Genomic DNA, 18,551 nt, shown 5'->3' on the forward strand with positions numbered 1-18,551 from the left:
GCTTTAAAGGAAACTTAGTAACTTCTATTTGGTTATGGTGGATTGTATTAATGTTTAGCTATAGTAGTATATTATTTATTTTTACATTTATGTATCATGTATAGTTTTTATTCTTTTTAGTTGATATATTAACAGTTTTTGAATTTTGAATGTGATGTTCCATTTTCGAATGCTCTAACCCAGGGGTGTCCAACCCGCGGCCCGCATGCGGCCCAAGGCAAGTTCCAATGTGGCCCAATAAAGGTTTAAACAAAACCAACAAATGTTTTAATTTTATTATTATTTATTTATTTCAACGGCATAAACTCAGAAAAGACGTTTCACAAAGCCATAAACCTTTATTTATATTTCAGTTTTGAGTGTAAATGAAATATTTTCATGTACTTGAAGATGTGTGAATGAGAAAGGATTACTAAATAAAGCTGGAGTTGTGACTCAAAGGATTATAGACCCAAATTTGGTGAAAGGAGAGAAAGGACAAAAGATAAAAAGTTGTCAGAAAGGTTAAATAGTTCTTCTGTTAGGCAAATATTGAGTCTTAATTTTTCAACCTTTCTCACTTCTTTATTTTTTGTCCTTTCTCTTTTTTTTTTCCGAATTTGGCTCTATAATTCTTTGATTCACAACTCCAGCTTTATTTAGTATTCCTTCCAGCGTAGCAAGATTTGGCTACATTGAGCCAAATGTGGCTACTTTTTTAGTTTAACGTAAAAAAATATCATTTGGAGCTTTGGCTACTTTTGGGGCTACATATCATTTATAAATATGTTAGTTGAATAAAAATGCACTTTAAAATGGTGTTTCTTGGTTTTTTATTAATCAGAGACTCAAATAAACCAAATATTTGCGTTTTATCAAATAAATGAATTTATCTATTTGTAAGTAAAAATTGATAGTGTCTGTAAAAGTAATTTTTTTAAATATCCTGTTTCGTGATAAAGTTTTAATACTTATTATTATAATCTAGACATGTTAATCCTTAAATATACTTGTATATTCGGCCACAAGTATATATTATATATACTTGTGGCCGAATATTTAAGGAAATTACAAGTATGTATATATTATATATACTTGTGGCCCAAAACTCCTTGACTTCTTCCAATGCGGCCCAGAGAAACAAAAAGGTTGGACACCCCTGCTCTAACCTAATGATGATCTATTGAGTAGATTGAAAACGTTCATTTTTAATAAACTCCCTCAGCAACTAATAAGGTGTTGGTTACTGGATTTGTTTTTTTGCTGAGTATGCTTGTGTTCAATGTATAGACAATGCTTGATAAATATTTTGCTTGATTTTTAAAATTTTTTACTTCCTTTTTCTCTTTTTTTGGATACTTTAGTAGTTAATGAAGATCAATTATAGAGCATTTAGACTATTATTTTTTATGATTTGTTTTTATTTTTGTGTGTAACTACACTCCACTTTGTATAAATCTTCAATAATTCTACAATAATTTTTCTTTTTCAAATTTTATTTCATCATCCTCAATATTTTTACTTCAGCCAAGCAAATATAAATGTGAAACTTATGATTTCAGATGTATACTTAATGGCCTAACTTGTATATTAATTTATTTCCCATTGCAGAATGATTAAACCACATTTATAGAGGGTTACATCATATTTTGAATGCTAAGAAGACTAGTCAAATATTCACAAATTCATTAACATTGCTAAACTGAAATATACATTATATACAATGAAAACTGCTTATGCGACCACATGAATTCAACAGGTACCTGTCAAATGGGCAAAAATTTCTGGCACGAAATAGTTTATACACAGAGTCTTTGTATAAGTTACCCGTATTAAATGACCATCTGTGTAACGCGACCGCAGGCATCAATTTTTGGTCTGAAACAACATACAACAACAGTAATAAGTGACCACTTCTGCAAATATATCTGGTCTAAACTATTGTTCAAACCCATCAACGTTTCCCCCTCCTAATATAATGCATTAGTCTAAACTCTTGTTCGAACCCACCCTGGACACTTCTCCCACCCTTGAAATTAGGTGCAGGTGTTAATAAATTAGTCTAGCAACAAAGGAAATTCATTTCAGTTTGTTAGAAAATGTCCGAAAAATGAAAGAAATGCAAAGTGCTGTCATTAGAAGATTGTGTTAAAATTATCAGAGAAAGTGAAAATGGTTTATCATAACGGCAATTAGTGGCAAAGTTTAACTGTTAAAGTTAAACTGGAAAACGAAATTTATTTTACTGTAGACCTGCAGTATTTTCCTTAGGGGTATAAAATATTGTACATGATACAATTAATCGCTGATCTCATCGTTTGATAAAATTTATTTTATTTACTTATTTATTATTATTTTTTTTTTAAGCTTATATACAGTACATGTGCAATAAATAGTTTCTGTATCAACCTATCTTATTTCCATGATATTTTTAGAAAAATAATATTCAAGTAATTTTCACATGCAATATTCAAAAAAACGCATTAATGCAAAAATCAGTTTTACAGGCAACCTTCCTTTCTCGATTCCGTGATTGTCCAAAGACAATCGCGGAATGTAATGAAATCGTATTATGAGAAAAAATAATAAAATCGTTTTATTATTAATTAATAATTTTTCTTATTGTACTTAAGAAAATATTAAATACAGTAGTCTCGAAAACTCGGCCTAATGTGGACCGAAGAGTGGCCGAGTTTGTGAAAATGCCGGGTTATTGGGAATGGGGTTAAAAAAATAATTATGAGTGTTTCTTCAGAAAATACTGTACTGTACTTGTATGTATTGTTTATTTGAGAATATAACAGAGAATAAACTGCCCAAATACCCATAAACAAAGGAAAAGTACGTCCTTTATGAAGGCATAGAGCCTTTACTACATGAAAATGAAAATTAATGAATACACTGTGTACAGTAATTTACCTGATAAGACAGACCTCAGAAAAACACTTTATGAGGCATAAAGCTGTCAATAATGAAAATTAATTAACTAAGGATTTTTTTGTCCTGCCAGGGTGTGGCCGAGTTATCTGGACTGCCGGGTTATCGAGTGCCGAGTTTTCGAGACTACTGTATTAAAAAAATACAGTATTTTTAAAGTTAAAATAAGATTAAACTAACGAAAACCAAAACCAAAGCGATGGAGAGATAAGACGCACTTGTATGTCAATGACGTAATACACGTAACTGAGGAGCGAATGAAAACAACTGAGTCGAATTAATTAAGTCGGAAAAAAGAAAGTGTGCATTATAATCGAGAAAATGCAACTATTGTATTAATCTTTAAAATATTGGTATTAAATCTATCTTATAATATCACGACGACTCCTGTAAATTGAGTTATCTGATAAGAATAAAATACAATACCAATATAGTTCTATTGTTGAAAAAATTCGCTTATTTTTGATCACCTCAAGTTTTGCTTTTTAGTAGAAATGGCTAAAAAGTGCATTAAAATACATACGGAAATACGTTATTACAGGACCACCTGTATTGGATGACCACTTATCTAAAAGACCACTTTTTGAAGGAACCGTGGGTGGTCGCCATAGACAGGTTTTACTGTATTTATATTAAAAAATAGTTTTATATTGTTAAATTTGCTCACAAACATTTGCTTTATGTCTCATGAGTAAACCTTAGCTATAATAAGACTCACTGAAGTGCAGTTTAACGTAATGTGTTATGGCTATAGTCTGATGTAGCATTTGTGTTTTGAACCACTAATTTAAATTATGAAATTCAATTTGAATCAATTAATAGTAAATTTGTGAATAGTATAATTTACAACTACAAGAAAATATGAATTACCTCACTGGAAAACTTCACACTACTTTCTGCAAAACTACCTCCTTGATTTAATAGTCTTGTAAGTTCTTTTATTTGCTCTTCATACTGTTTCTTCATTGTTTCTGAACTATTACCCAGCAATTCATACTGAAAATAAATAAATTCTATTAAAATTTAAATATTTATTATACAAAATTTCAATTACTGTGATATATCATTGTGCCTTTAATCTAAATAATATACTTCTATGCATTTGAAGCTAGAATTACATAATATAAAAACATAACCCAATTATTTTTCCATTTATTATATAAGATTCCAAACCTTAAAAATATATATATATTTAATGTTGATGTTTCTTGCTTTAATAATTATCTGATTTTTAGTTTAATTTATTGAGAACTTCGGTATTCTAATGATTATTTAAATTGGTAATTTTGTTTATGCTGCCTTGACACTTTCGAATATAGTTATTACAATTTTACAGTATCTAGTATATAAATTAATACTATTTTAACAATATAACACTATATTTTATATTATTTTTACTATAAATTTTCCCTATAATCAACCAAGAACTTTAATAATGAATCTTAAATAAAAATGTTCATTTGGTAAGTATTAAATATAAAATACAGGAGAAAAATGTGTAAAATTTTTCATTGAAATTAAATGTGCAATATCTTTTGTGTTAAATTTAACATAATGAATATAACCTTAATATATTTTATAATCTTTCATTAAATATAAGCAAAGAAATAAGCATATCTAACTGAAATTTTATAAAAGATTGAAGCAAACCACATGTAGAAATTGAAATCATACCAATGATTTCAAAATACACGGTTTGATCCAGGACCCACTAGGGCCCTGGATCAAATCTGAGTGGATCAATAAAACCTCATAATTGTGGGGAGGTAGACTATCCAGATATACTGGTTAATTACCTCCTGATATACTGGGCCTCATCTCTCACCAACAAGCCTTGTGGGCCTAGTTTAATCCACAACTGGCTTGCCTCTTAGTCCATGCAGGACAAAGTGTTAAAAATAAAAATCATATTAAAGCAAAATATAATTAACACATTCCAAAGATGTGAAGAATTTAATGGCAAATAATTGCAAGGATATTTATAGAATATTTTTGTAACTTCTAGAGATTCCGGCAACAGTCTAATAATGATGAATGTTTATTTTCAGTGCACGCTAATTAGATTATATGAACGGATTGTTATACTTAAAAAATGTATTTTATTGTCTTCTGGTCTTTAAATTTAAAAATATAAATTTTCATTGTTGTTTCATTAGCATCCCTCAAGTAAATATGATACAACCATAAAAATAAACTTGAAACTACATTTACTAGATTTTAATACAATATCAAACAGACAAAAGCTCTGGAGTATTATGAATATATTTTTTGTTAAATAATATGTATACTTTATTATGAATAAATTGTAGACCTATAAATTCCCACCATTGTCTGTCCATCTGCTCCTTTTTAATTAATCTCGNAAGAAATAAGCATATCTAACTGAAATTTTATAAAAGATTGAAGCAAACCACATGTAGAAATTGAAATCATACCAATGATTTCAAAATACACGGTTTGATCCAGGACCCACTAGGGCCCTGGATCAAATCTGAGTGGATCAATAAAACCTCATAATTGTGGGGAGGTAGACTATCCAGATATACTGGTTAATTACCTCCTGATATACTGGGCCTCATCTCTCACCAACAAGCCTTGTGGGCCTAGTTTAATCCACAACTGGCTTGCCTCTTAGTCCATGCAGGACAAAGTGTTAAAAATAAAAATCATATTAAAGCAAAATATAATTAACACATTCCAAAGATGTGAAGAATTTAATGGCAAATAATTGCAAGGATATTTATAGAATATTTTTGTAACTTCTAGAGATTCCGGCAACAGTCTAATAATGATGAATGTTTATTTTCAGTGCACGCTAATTAGATTATATGAACGGATTGTTATACTTAAAAAATGTATTTTATTGTCTTCTGGTCTTTAAATTTAAAAATATAAATTTTCATTGTTGTTTCATTAGCATCCCTCAAGTAAATATGATACAACCATAAAAATAAACTTGAAACTACATTTACTAGATTTTAATACAATATCAAACAGACAAAAGCTCTGGAGTATTATGAATATATTTTTTGTTAAATAATATGTATACTTTATTATGAATAAATTGTAGACCTATAAATTCCCACCATTGTCTGTCCATCTGCTCCTTTTTAATTAATCTCGAGAACATTTTAGATAGATGAAAGTCAAGATCAGGTATGGAAAGCTTAGGGACAGGAGGCTTTGATTAACTATATACAAACTTCCAGTCTAGACCAAAGTCACGTGAATTGAAAAATTACCCCCTGAATAGAGTTACATGAATAACTGCAGCATGACACTGCTGCTGACACTGATTAAACTAGGCCCACAAGGCTTGTTGGTGAGAGATAAGGCCCAGTATATCAGGAGGTAATTAACCATGGATAACTGCAGCATGACACTGCTGCAGATAGATAATGGCACGACATGGCCATTAACAGGAAAAGTATGACATACAGGGGCAAGACACTACAAATTTCAGATGGAGAACATATATTTTAAATAAAAAGATAAGAATATGATCAAAAATTTGTAGCCCAGCATTGTGACGATGCCACAATAAATAATTGCTTGTTAAAATTAAAATTGAAGACAGTCGCTTTTATATTCACTTTCACGGAATACATCTTTTTGGTGACTTGACCTTTCCTGAAGGTCAGGCCAAGTAACTGTTTCAACAGACAATCTTCATTTTTGACAAGACTATGTCTTGTTTATAAAATTGTACTGCCCAACTGACCAATGTTCTTACCAGCATAGAGGTATGAAGGAGTACATGTTGAGAGTTGATATTTAGCACAGAGTATTAGGTGCCCAAATCATTTGTGCATAAAAAAATCAAGACTCATAGATAGTCAGGGGACCGAGAATCAAGTCAAAATAAAATCCAAAATGACGACCCTCTTCTACAAACAGGCAAGACAGCTACCTCACCCCACCGAAGTCAGGTAGGGGAGAGTACCACCCACAGTCATTCTAAGAAGTGAACTCTGACCTTAGGACTGAACACACAGTTTCTTCTATGTTAAATAAAATTTGTAATTAATTTAGTAAATTTGGGCTTCAAATATCACGTTAAAACGGTTTTATGTCGTTACAAGTGGTTTTTTTTTTAACATTATCTAGTATAGTAAAATCGTAGGACTGATAAAAATTTGACATTATATTAGGGTTGTCATTACACTCGATGACATTATAATCGGGTTAAACTGTATATTGTTTGTGCAAAATAAAAAATAATTCCAGACGATACAATAGCCATGATTATTTTTTTCAAAAACGGAAACTTTTCATTACGCATTGACAAAAATTCAACCCAAGCCGACATGCAATGGCGAGAAATTTTGAAATTAGATAGGTTAATTTCATCGAAGATGCATCATGGACAATCTCATGGTCATGGCTGGCGAAGTTTGAACGATCGTGCCCAAAAGCAGCAATATCAAAGAAGATAGGAGAATGAGAATGAGACCTGCCTTGAGCATCAAAGTGATTCTGTCTCCGAGACATAGTCTTGTCCCAAATACGGTTTTGCTGTTTTACTTGTTAATTTTTATTAATAAAAATAGCCAACTTGTGAATTTTATAATTTTCAGTTAGTCAACTTTTTTAAATGGCTGAATAACAACTGGTTTGATCATATCAAGTAACTGTATATTGTATCAACAATTTAATGTATATATCAAGATATTTTAATTAACATGTACATAACACACACAAACAGTAAAATCTTTCTATATTATAAATTTAGATTCTTGTGCTTTCAATACTCTCTTATTTAAGCGTGTGAAAGTTTCTTTAAGTGAACATGTATTTTGTTTCAAATTTTATGTACTATATATATATCAGATAAATAAATATATATTAATTATATATTTATTTAATCATGATCTTCTTAAAATCAAGAATATCATGATCTTTAATCATGCTATTCTTAAAATAAAAAGAATATACTTGTAGAAAAATAAACAGATATGTCCATCAAGTATTTAACTTGAAGTAAAAAAATTCAAAGTTTAAATTAAAAATATTAAAAAATGCATTAAAACCAGTAAAAGAAAAGAGGAGAAAAAAGATAAAAGAATAATAAGTATTTTTATCAATTATCTTTTTATAAGTAAGTTAATGTTTGCAATCAAATTTCTTGTATTAAATTACAAAACTGTGACAACTTACTTTAAGTTTCCATTCTTTCAAATTTTCTATTTCTTCTTCTAGTTGAAATATCCGATCTCTTTCTGAAGATTGATTCGTTCTAGATTTTTCTAACTAAAATAAATTTTAAAATATGCATTTTTAATTTATTACATTAAATTCCTTTATTCAAATGACTGTTTTCATATTCATTTACAAACATACTCAAATAACATTATATTATGCTTATAAAAGGATTAGGTTAAGTTAACTTAGTTGAATTTTATTGGCACAAGAGCCACTTTTGCCATGCTGCACCATGCACCACAATCAAATTATAGGAGGGTTGACAATAAGCAACAGTGAAGTTATTTTCAATGTTTTATCTGTGTATATTATTCTTAATATATATGTAATACACTTAACAGATTATAAATTAACATGTGATTAATAATTATCAAATGTAAAATGAAGAATTTAGATGTATTTAATATAAAATTCAAGTAAAATTCATTATAGAACAATTAAAATTAAGTAAATATAGTTTTTCTAATTCCTTACAAATAAAGAAATAAATAGAGTAGAATGTCATTTATCTGAAAATAAATTATCCAAAAAAATATTCTGTAATTACACAAATAGAAAAGCATGATTGTAAAGTCACAGGCTCCTAATGCTTTGCTGTGTCTATTCAGCAAAGCATTCAATGCATTAGAACAGTGGTCATCAACTAGCGGTCCATGGACCACTGATGATGAGCTGCAAGAAAATTTTGGTAGTCTGCGGAGAAATGTGGACATTGAGTAACTCAAGGTTATGCAAAGTATTACTAAAGAAATGCAAAATAAATAATGTGAGTGCAAACTTCCTGAAAATGAGCCAAGAATTCATAAACTTATTTCAAACAAACTGCAACAAACTTTACACGAATTAAATTGTTCATTGCTTTCTGCCCTTAGTTACATTAGATTTTTTGTTATAATCAAACCAGCTATTTAAATTTTAGGGCTTATCACAACAGTAAATATTACCAAAAACTTTCTAATACACCCATCTCCAGAAACATTAATGAGTTTAACTCATTAATGTTTCTGGAGATGGGTGTATTGTAAATGCTTTAAATTCAATCATTGTAAAATTTCTTTGTTCTTTTGTAAAATAAACTAAGAAAATTTGTTGGTAACATTATGTTCACTGGTATGATAAGCCCTAAAATTTAAACAACAGGTTTGGTTATTACAAAAATTCACACTAATTTGTTATAATTAGAGAAGTGAATTTCATATTAATAAAGTAAAATGGAACTTTATAATCCTTATTCTATAGATGTTTGTATCGTTTGAAAAAATTTATGATAGTGGTCTGCGAAATTCAAAGTTGTGAGTTTAGTGGTCTGTGAGATTAAAGTTTAGTGACTGCTACTTTAGAAACAGCATTGACACAGTAAGAAATGCAACTCAGAACAGATTTTTCAGCTCTGATGATGATCAAGCAAGTCGAAGATTTTTCAGCTTTAAAAAGAAAAAATCTTATATAAAACAGAGAGAAATAAGAGATTTATTTCAGGATTTTTATGCAAATGCCATAAAAAACACCATCCTTTTTTAATCAGTTATCTCAAATTTGGATAATCAACACACTACTGCACTAACATTAATATAGTAGTGTTTATATTTTTGTCATTTAAAAAAATGACACGACTTACATGTAGATTATTATTTATTTTTTTAAAAGTATCATACAGTTATAAAATATTGTTTTTGAATCAATCAGACAAGTTTTAAAGTAAGTACAGTAATTAAAGTAATACAGTAAGTTTTAAAGTAAGTACAAGTTTTAAAGTAAGTACGATTATCCGACCTCCAATTAACCTTCACATCGGTTAACCTACCGTTCTAGTCGGCAAATTTCAAATGTACGCTAGTGATGCGGCACTACAATATTTGGCTATGTCTTGGCTACTTTAATATTATTTTTGTTAAATTTTTGCGTGTTTTAGCTGGCATGAAAGGGAGGCCAGTATTTAAATAAGACTTAATTTTCTAATTATGAGTGGTTGTTTGTTTTGTGAGCAATAAAATAATTTTAAAATAATTTTTAACGATACAATAGTGACGATTATTATTTAAAAAAAATTTTGTCAGGCTTAACATTGATGAAAATTTAACGCAAAGTAGGTTAACGATATACTAATATACTATACTAATAATGTATTTTTTTTCATTCTTTTCGGTTATCCGATTTTTTCAGTTNTTAACGACACAACAGCGACGATTAATATTAAAAAAAAAATTTGTTAGGCTTAACATCGATGAAAATTCAACGCAAAGTAGGTTAACAATATACTAATATACTAATTACATGGGATATACTAATATACTATACTAATAATGTATTTTTTTTCATTCTTTTCGGTTATCCGATTTTTTCAGTTATCCAACCAACCTGAGTCCCCAATTGAGTTGGATAATCGATGCTCTACTGTATATTGAAATTCTTTACAACTTCCTAAAAGAATTCTTCTTAAAGATGGATTATAGAGCCCAGAAGAATTATAAAAACAAGTTTTCATCTTAGTTTGTGGTTATTTGTGTGTATATGTTGCCTTCAATTTGAGGTTATAAACCTTTCCCCTTTTTGTAGTATGATTTATATTAATCAATCATAAGATCACATATCTATATTATAACAAACAAAAATTATAAAAATATAAGCAAATATATCATTCAACTAACTTTACTTTCTATCTCCTTCAATTTGCATTCTAACATGATTTTTTCTTTATTGAGAACTTCTATTTCTTCTTTGTATTTTTCTGCAGTTTCCAAAATCATTTGTTCACTTCTTTTTTTCCACTTTGATTCTATATCTTCAATTTCTGTTACCTAAAAAATTATTTGAAGTCTAGAATTATTTTAACAGCAACAATACTTCGTAATACCAATTGATAAATCCAACAAGTTTAATCTTAAAAAAAATAATCATTTTTTAAATTTTTAGTTTTAAATTATTAAAAAAAAACTTAAATGAGAAAAATATTTATCAGAAAAATACAGTTAAAATAACATCTTTGAGCTATTTTTTATATGCTAATTTACTTGTGAAGTAAATAATTTGGAACTAAGTTATTAATTTAATTTGAGTTATTAATATTCAAAGATGACTACATCATCTATCTTTAATGCCAAATTATTTAAGCCAATATATTCCAGCTTATCTGCAAATGTGTACAAAGTTATGATGTTGCTATACACAATATCTTTGCATAAACATTTTATTATTTGTTCATGTAAAAGACCTTGACTAAAATTCAATATTCATCGTTACTAGTATCAGTATCCACCATTGGTTAACAAGTAAAATTATTGTGCTACTACACATAAGTGTATTATCTTTTCTTTGTTTAGCATTAAATACATAGTAACTTTTCAGACATACTATGTCTGAAAAGTTACTATGCAGTGGAAAAGGTTTAAGTAAAGTTTTACATATGATATTGCAGTTTCTCCTACAGCAAATACTGGAAATCTGCTTCAGAGGCCCCAAATCTGGGAAAGTGAGGTCCAGAAACCTAGCAGGCCTGATTCCAAGAGAGATTATTCAATTGACAAAGAAATTTCTGACAACTGAAGTCCAAAAACCAGAATGATTGTGAGCAAGCAGTCATCTACCACAAAGTGGAAATGTGAGACGCACCACTTACAGGTATCATATGCAATGCCATACTTATAAATTTAACATTGTTACAAATTTCTCACTGCATGGTAACTTTTTGGACACACTGTATATCTACGATTAAATTAATTTAATCCATTAAATTAGCTTGTTGCTTAATTTAAAAAACTTTGTAATTTGATCTCAAACTGAAGACTAGCCAAATTATTTAAACTTTACAACAAGGCTACTACTTATTACCTGCTCAGAAGAAGGCACCGGTCTTTTATTGAGATATTTATTCCGAATCATTTCAATTTCTTTCTGCGAAAAGAAATATCGTAATTAATACACTTAGTTAAATTTATTAAAGAAGAATGAAAAAATAAATACTCACACACTCAAATGAAAGAAGCATTAAAATACATTATATTAATGACATTATATTAAAGTAAATAAGATTTGAAATAATATTTGCACATAATATGAACAAATATAACAATACAGACATAATTAATTATAATTAGAAATTAAATTACGATTTAAATATTGAATTTATTTTAAATTATATCAGATAACAACAATAGTGTGTAAAGAGGACTAAAGAAATGTTTGATAATATAGAAACTGTACATATAAATTTATTTTGCTGAAGGAAAATAGAACAGTAAAAGAATTGGAGTTTTAGAACTTTTAGTGGAACAAATTTAATTAAGAACTAGACATTCTAAAATTATTTTTTCAGACAAAAGATTGCATTTCCCTAAAAAAAAAGTAGCCCAAAAGTACTTGAGGGGGTCATTAGTTTTTTGATATCAAGAAGCACTCAAAGCAGTTAAAAAGTAAATATAGTGAAACATCAAAACTCTAGATTCAGCTGTGGAAAAATGAATATTAATCTTAGTTGTCTGAAATTAAAAGTTGGCCAACAGTATTTACATTAAAATACAAAAGATGTGTGTATTGAAGATACAGATATGATAATGATGAAATTGTTTTCTGTTGTTTATGATCACCAGCAACAATCAGAACAGATTTGATGATGATGAAATTGTTTTCTATTGTTTATGATCACCAGCAACAATCAGAACAGAACGATGAAGACAATTCTCTATCTTCAATATACATATTTTTTGCATTTTAATAGATATTAACCCTTTTCAATAGTAATATGGTTGTTGATATTCTACCATTCAGAATTATTTTAATTTTGAAATTACAATTGAGCGTATTTTTTGTTTCAAACTAGTGATTCTATAAATTATATTTTGAAAGTATTCCTACATTCCTTGTGAAATACTAGTTTGAACTTAGAATACCTAAACTTAAACCATGATGTATTTGGAGTTCACCTAAAGATATGCCAAGATTTGACAAAAAGGTAGTTATCAAATAATGACACAATCTCATTAATTTTGAATCATATTTTTAATTATGAAAAGATCATAAATTCACTGAAGTACAATGAAAAATAAGATTTAATTTTGATAAATTCTATAAGTTAAACAAAACAAACCTCATAAGATGTCCGAGTTTCCTCTATTGCATTTTCAGCTTTTATTCGTTCATCTTGAATCTGTTTCTTTTTATCAGTCAAACTCTAAATAGTATGAATTATTTATAAAATTATAAATTTAATCTAGTTAGTTTATTAGTTTAAAGTATTTATAGCTAATTTTTATAGTGAATACGTTCAATAACCAGTATTTCACACATAACTATCCAATATCAGTATTAATCTATATTATTAAATAATCAAGACTGAAGTATCAAAAATTTCATAACTTATACTTTACACAGAATGAGATATATTCATCATTTCTTTATTAACACTTTATTAAAATAATAGTGTATATATATATTTTTAAAATACAGTAGAGTTTAAAATGAGTTTTTCATATTATACAAATTGAATTGTGAAAGAGCATAAGAAACTGCTGTAAAACACAGTTTCAATCTAACACAAAATTATGGCCAAATTTGCAACCAAGGATCAAGAGTTAGAGTTAGAAGTTACTTAATTACCATTCACTTTACTTTTAGTAAGTAAACTCTTATTGGTTGACTTTTAACTCTTGATCTTTGATAACTCTTGACAAACATTAGAAAATTGCAAAAATCCTTGCAGAATAAAATATTTTTGATATTTAGTGAAGGAAAAATAATTCTATCATGCTAAATGAAATTTTTAACATTTCTGTTCTGTTTTATGAAGAATCTCTCTTATTGTTTTATAGCATAATTTAAAAGTCATTATGTTTGTTCAATAAATAGATCTAACCCAAGGTCAGAATGTGTTACACATACATTTAATAAACTGGATTTGAGTATATTAATGTACCAAACATTCCACGTTAGCAGAGTATTTAATTATCTAAGACCATCAAACAATCCATCCATTTTGGATAATCAAAATTCTTTTGTAATTTGGTATTCAAAATATGTTTTTTGACTAAAACATAAGCAAGTTTCTTAAGTTAGCCAAAAATGTTTGTAATTCTCATTAAATTCTTTGCTGGAGAAGTGTTTATGGTGTTTCTGTTTGCAATTTACTTTTTGGCAATGGATTTATGACACTAACATAAAACTGTTATAAAGAAAGAGCAAATTGTAATTCTAAATTTTCTGATGGTAATTCCTAAAGTATAAATAAATATCCTTCTTATCAAATTAAGATCCCAATTATGAAATTATTTCAAAATCAATTTTTGTAGAATAAAAGTGATCTTAGGTGTTTTTTTAATACTAATTAAATTTGAACTTTAATATATTTCTATTAAAAGAATTATTTAAATATAGTAGTATATTTTAAAACAAAAATTGCACAAGATGAATCAAGCAAAGAATTTACAGAAAAATTTTGTAAAATTCTATAATTAACATATTTCATTATTAAGATTTCACAAATAAAATACCTTTTCAAGCATTTCTTTTGTACTTTTAAAATCTTCAATAGTTTCTTCCAAGTTTTCTAACTTTTTCTCCAAATCTCTTTTTTCTTGTCTAATTTCTTTTAAATTTTGCTGCAATGTAGTAATTAAAACTTCTTGTTCTGTTAAAGAAAGTAAAATTTTATAATTGATTGAGAAATAATTTAAGAAAACTCAAAATTAATAAAAAGTATTCTTAAATATCCTTAACTAGTAGGATGAAATACTAATTTGTAAGTACTTAATTGTATAGATGTATGATAATCATGTAATATGTAACCTTCACAAAGTTTTAACTTTAATCAATAATTGATGTTCTTATCGCAAAATTTATACTGATCAAAAATTCAGAAATCTAAATATTTGTCTATCTACAGCAGATCAAGTTACAAACTGCATGATTCTAAAATATTGATAAATGTTTCTAAACAAATAACTCTATGAAAACTTGATACATTATAATAATAAAGCCAACCACTGGCATATTGATGATGGCAGTGGTTGGCTTTATTATGATAAATGTTTCTTTAACCAAGATTAAATTGATGTTAAAATTTCAATTTAAAGTACATTTTCTATTAATTTTCTCTTACGAATTTACAATTTATACATTATGTACGAAATATATCTAGTTATCATACCTTGTATTTTGAGCTTAAAAGATTCTGTTTCATCCTTTTGTTTCTGACTGTTGTATGTTGCAGTTTGAAGTTTGTTCTTTAAATCTATTTCCTGTTGCTGTCGAGCAGAGAGTTCCAACTGCAATTCGCTCACTTTAGATATTGTTTCGGCGAGCTCAGACGAAAGTTTTATCTGTAAAAGGGTAAATTTCTTTTTAAAAATATTGCATCTTTTGACTATGTTTATATTATAGTTTTTATTTTATATCTTCTTATTTTCCAAATTTTAAAAATGCTATATGGTAAAGAAAAACTAAATAAATACTGTATTTACTCGCATATAGAACAAGGTGTGACTAAAGGTGTGACAAAATAAAGAAAATCAGATTTATTAATACAATTCTAATTTTATATCAAATGCATTTGATATAAAATTTTGTAAAAGTCTATAATTAAACATATTTCATTATTAAGATTGAATTTTATATCAAATGCATTTACATGCATTTGACATAAAATTAATATAAAACACATTGTCCCACAAAAATTACTGGCATTTTAAACTTTAAGGAAAAATCTTATAAAATTGACAACATAATTTGTTCATGTAAAGCTAAACAATCCAGAAACTTTTTTGTCTATTCTTAACAGTCGAATCCACTCTCCGTTGATTACACTTAAAGAGTTTCTCTGAATTCTGATTTCCAAATAATCATGTTTTCAGCTGGCAATAAATTTAAACTTATATCGGGCTCCCGTATAATTTTGGAATTTAATTCAAAAGCTCTGCTTTTCCTATTGCTATTCATCTTTACTCCTGACAATATACAAGAACGATTCATATGACCCAGATAAAATACTTTTGTTTTTAAGCACCATAGGGTGAGCATTGTGTAAAAAATGTGAGTATACTGTTCACAAAAATTATTTGCAAAATCACAAAGAATCTTTTGCTCGCATGTATAGGACAACCTAGGTTTTTGAAGCAGTGTAAAATGAATAAAAATCTGGTCTTATATGCAAGTAAATATGGTAAATCACATGGACATATAATGCACACACTAAATTGATGATAATTCAGTATATTCATTTAAAATCTTTAAGAATCTTTTAATTTATTCAGTGTTAATTCTTTATTATTAATCTATTATTAGATTTTGTCTTAAATGATTTTTTTTATATCTTTCTTTCATTTAAAACAACAGTGCTCCAATTAAATTACTTAGTTATATTGTTAATTTATAATATAACTTTATATGTTTGTGCATTTATATATACAGGTGACGACAAAGTTCTGGGAAACTTTTTACTCTAATTTTTCTTCATAAGCATAGCTTTTTAAATTTAAATAGTTCTGTATTTTGGAACATTCTTTAGAATACTAAATTTCAAACATAAATTGTTCTCTAACACATTTGATGTCACTTAGTAAATCCACCATCAATGATCGTTAAATTACTTCTTGTTCCACATGCACCCATTTACAGGGCCATAACTTGGGACAAGGAGACAGGTATACTCAAGGACTATACTAGAACTACATAGAAGACAGACTGTCAACATGCATATCCGGGCTATGCTGAAAGGCGAGGCCATCACAACTGTCAACTGTCAGCATGCATAGAATGCACAAGATCATCAGAAATCGCCAAACAAACTAACAGTAAAGATTAAAAAAAAAATAGCCATCTACAAGCCTGGCCTTTGACCATACAAGCTGCAAAGAGCTCAATTTCTTACTAAAAAGACCAAGGCCATGAAGCCCAAAAGATGTCGTGCCTTGAAGGAGAGACTCACAGGATGACAGGATGACAAAAACTTCACAATTAAACATTTGTCCAATCATCAAAATGACAGAATTTGAAGTAAAACTCCTCCAGATGCTTTAAAAGTGGTCATATGCTCACAACACCCTCGAAAGGTCATGCTGTGGGGTAGAAACCATGAAAATGGCAAAACTCTGCTCATTTTCATCAATGGTGGTGTGAAAATCAATTCATGAAATTTACACTCGAGATGATCTTGAAGCTACTCTTCTTCTTTGGTCCAAATTCCACTTCAGCAACCAGAAATGGATCTTCCAGCACTGGCCCATAAGAGGATAGAAGTCTAGGTCTGGTTGGTAATCATGGAATTGACTTTATCCCATGGACAGGATGGCCATCATATGCCTGGACCTCGACCTCCCCCACATACTACAGCATACAGGTTAATATTGGAGAGCAGAGGCCGTGCTACCTCAGGCCAAAACTCAGATTTAATGTAGGCTGCCCTGATCCACAAATGGAACAAAATACCTGCAGAAGAGATGTGACATCTGTAATAGCTTTATGTAGCATCTAAGTCTTTATATCAAGGAACATGGAAGTTATTTTGAGCAACAATTGCTAACATTTCCTTTCTGTAATTAATATAATCCAAATATATTCTATTCTTTCTTATATTTCCACAACAAAGTTGTAAAATAATAAATATTTTTATGAAATTATAGTAGATAAATGTATTTTTGTAGTTTTCTATATATTCTTAAATGGTAGAAATTTACTCTTACCAACAAATTAATTAAAGAAAAAAAAACCAATTTAATCTTATAAATACAATCTTAAAAAAAGCAAAAAAGTTGTTTACAAAATTTTGAATATTTAATGTAAATTACAACATACTCTCTCTTGTTCAAGAGTTAAAAGTCTAGCATGAGACTGAGAGGCCGTGGAATGTAAGGAATCGCTTCTTTGTTCAAGCATACTGTTGCTTTCTTCAATAAACCTTTTCAAGATAAAAAAAATTACAAATTATTTCTCAACAAATTCAAAAAAGTTTTTACTTATTAAAATTACAGCAATTATGTTAATTATTTAAGAAACATGCAATGTACACCAATCAATAGAGTAACTGTCTGAGTTTCATCTCCCATCAGCATTCAAATGTCTACAAGACATTTGATTGCAATAGAGAAGGCATTTCGTGTCTTGCAGTTTGCAAAGTCTGAATTGCTCATCACCATGTGACATAAGTAACCTGCAGGAGCTGTAGAAGAAGCAAAAACAGACATACTGTAGTGAGTGTAGGAAGAATCTAAGTATTGGTTGGATGTTTGCCATGTGATACAAGGTGAACACAGAGAAACTGTAATGGGCAAATTCTAAACTTGGACACTTTTCCAATGTTATAATGTACATTAGAATGTTATTGGATAATAATTAACACAATTACAATATTTATATACATTTCATTACTTTAAATTATTCTATACATGATTTTATTACATTTAATTTGTTACTTCATAATTGTGACTATGCCTCACACAATGAAAAAA

General features: G+C 28.4%; 1 protein-coding gene across 15 annotated transcripts in view; it reads right to left on the reverse strand.

The window, feature by feature from the left end:
- LOC111637674 (FK506-binding protein 15-like) overlaps nt 1-18,551 on the reverse strand; it is a 66,294-nt gene that overhangs the window by 27,328 nt on the left and 20,415 nt on the right. For 14 of the 15 annotated variants that reach the window (XR_002758730.1, XR_002758728.1, XR_002758729.1 and 11 more), the window contains exons 11-18: nt 17,899-18,001; nt 15,257-15,428; nt 14,601-14,737; nt 13,202-13,285; nt 11,947-12,009; nt 10,767-10,916; nt 8,074-8,166; nt 3,787-3,912 (exon numbers count right to left, since the gene is read on the reverse strand). Coding sequence is in view for 12 of the 15 variants with exons in the window: in XM_023383229.1 (XP_023238997.1) it covers nt 3,787-3,912; nt 8,074-8,166; nt 10,767-10,916; nt 11,947-12,009; nt 13,202-13,285; nt 14,601-14,737; nt 15,257-15,428; nt 17,899-18,001 (928 nt within the window). In the remaining 3 variants the exon portion in view is untranslated. The remainder of the gene's footprint in view (nt 1-3,786; nt 3,913-8,073; nt 8,167-10,766; nt 10,917-11,946; nt 12,010-13,201; nt 13,286-14,600; nt 14,738-15,256; nt 15,429-17,898; nt 18,002-18,551) is intronic. The other variant, XM_023383231.1, reaches the window with a different exon arrangement.

Source organism: Centruroides sculpturatus, unplaced genomic scaffold (assembly GCF_000671375.1).
Source record: "Centruroides sculpturatus isolate CEXI.00-Female unplaced genomic scaffold, Cexi_2.0 scaffold697, whole genome shotgun sequence".
Taxonomy (NCBI): Eukaryota; Metazoa; Arthropoda; class Arachnida; order Scorpiones; family Buthidae; genus Centruroides; species Centruroides sculpturatus.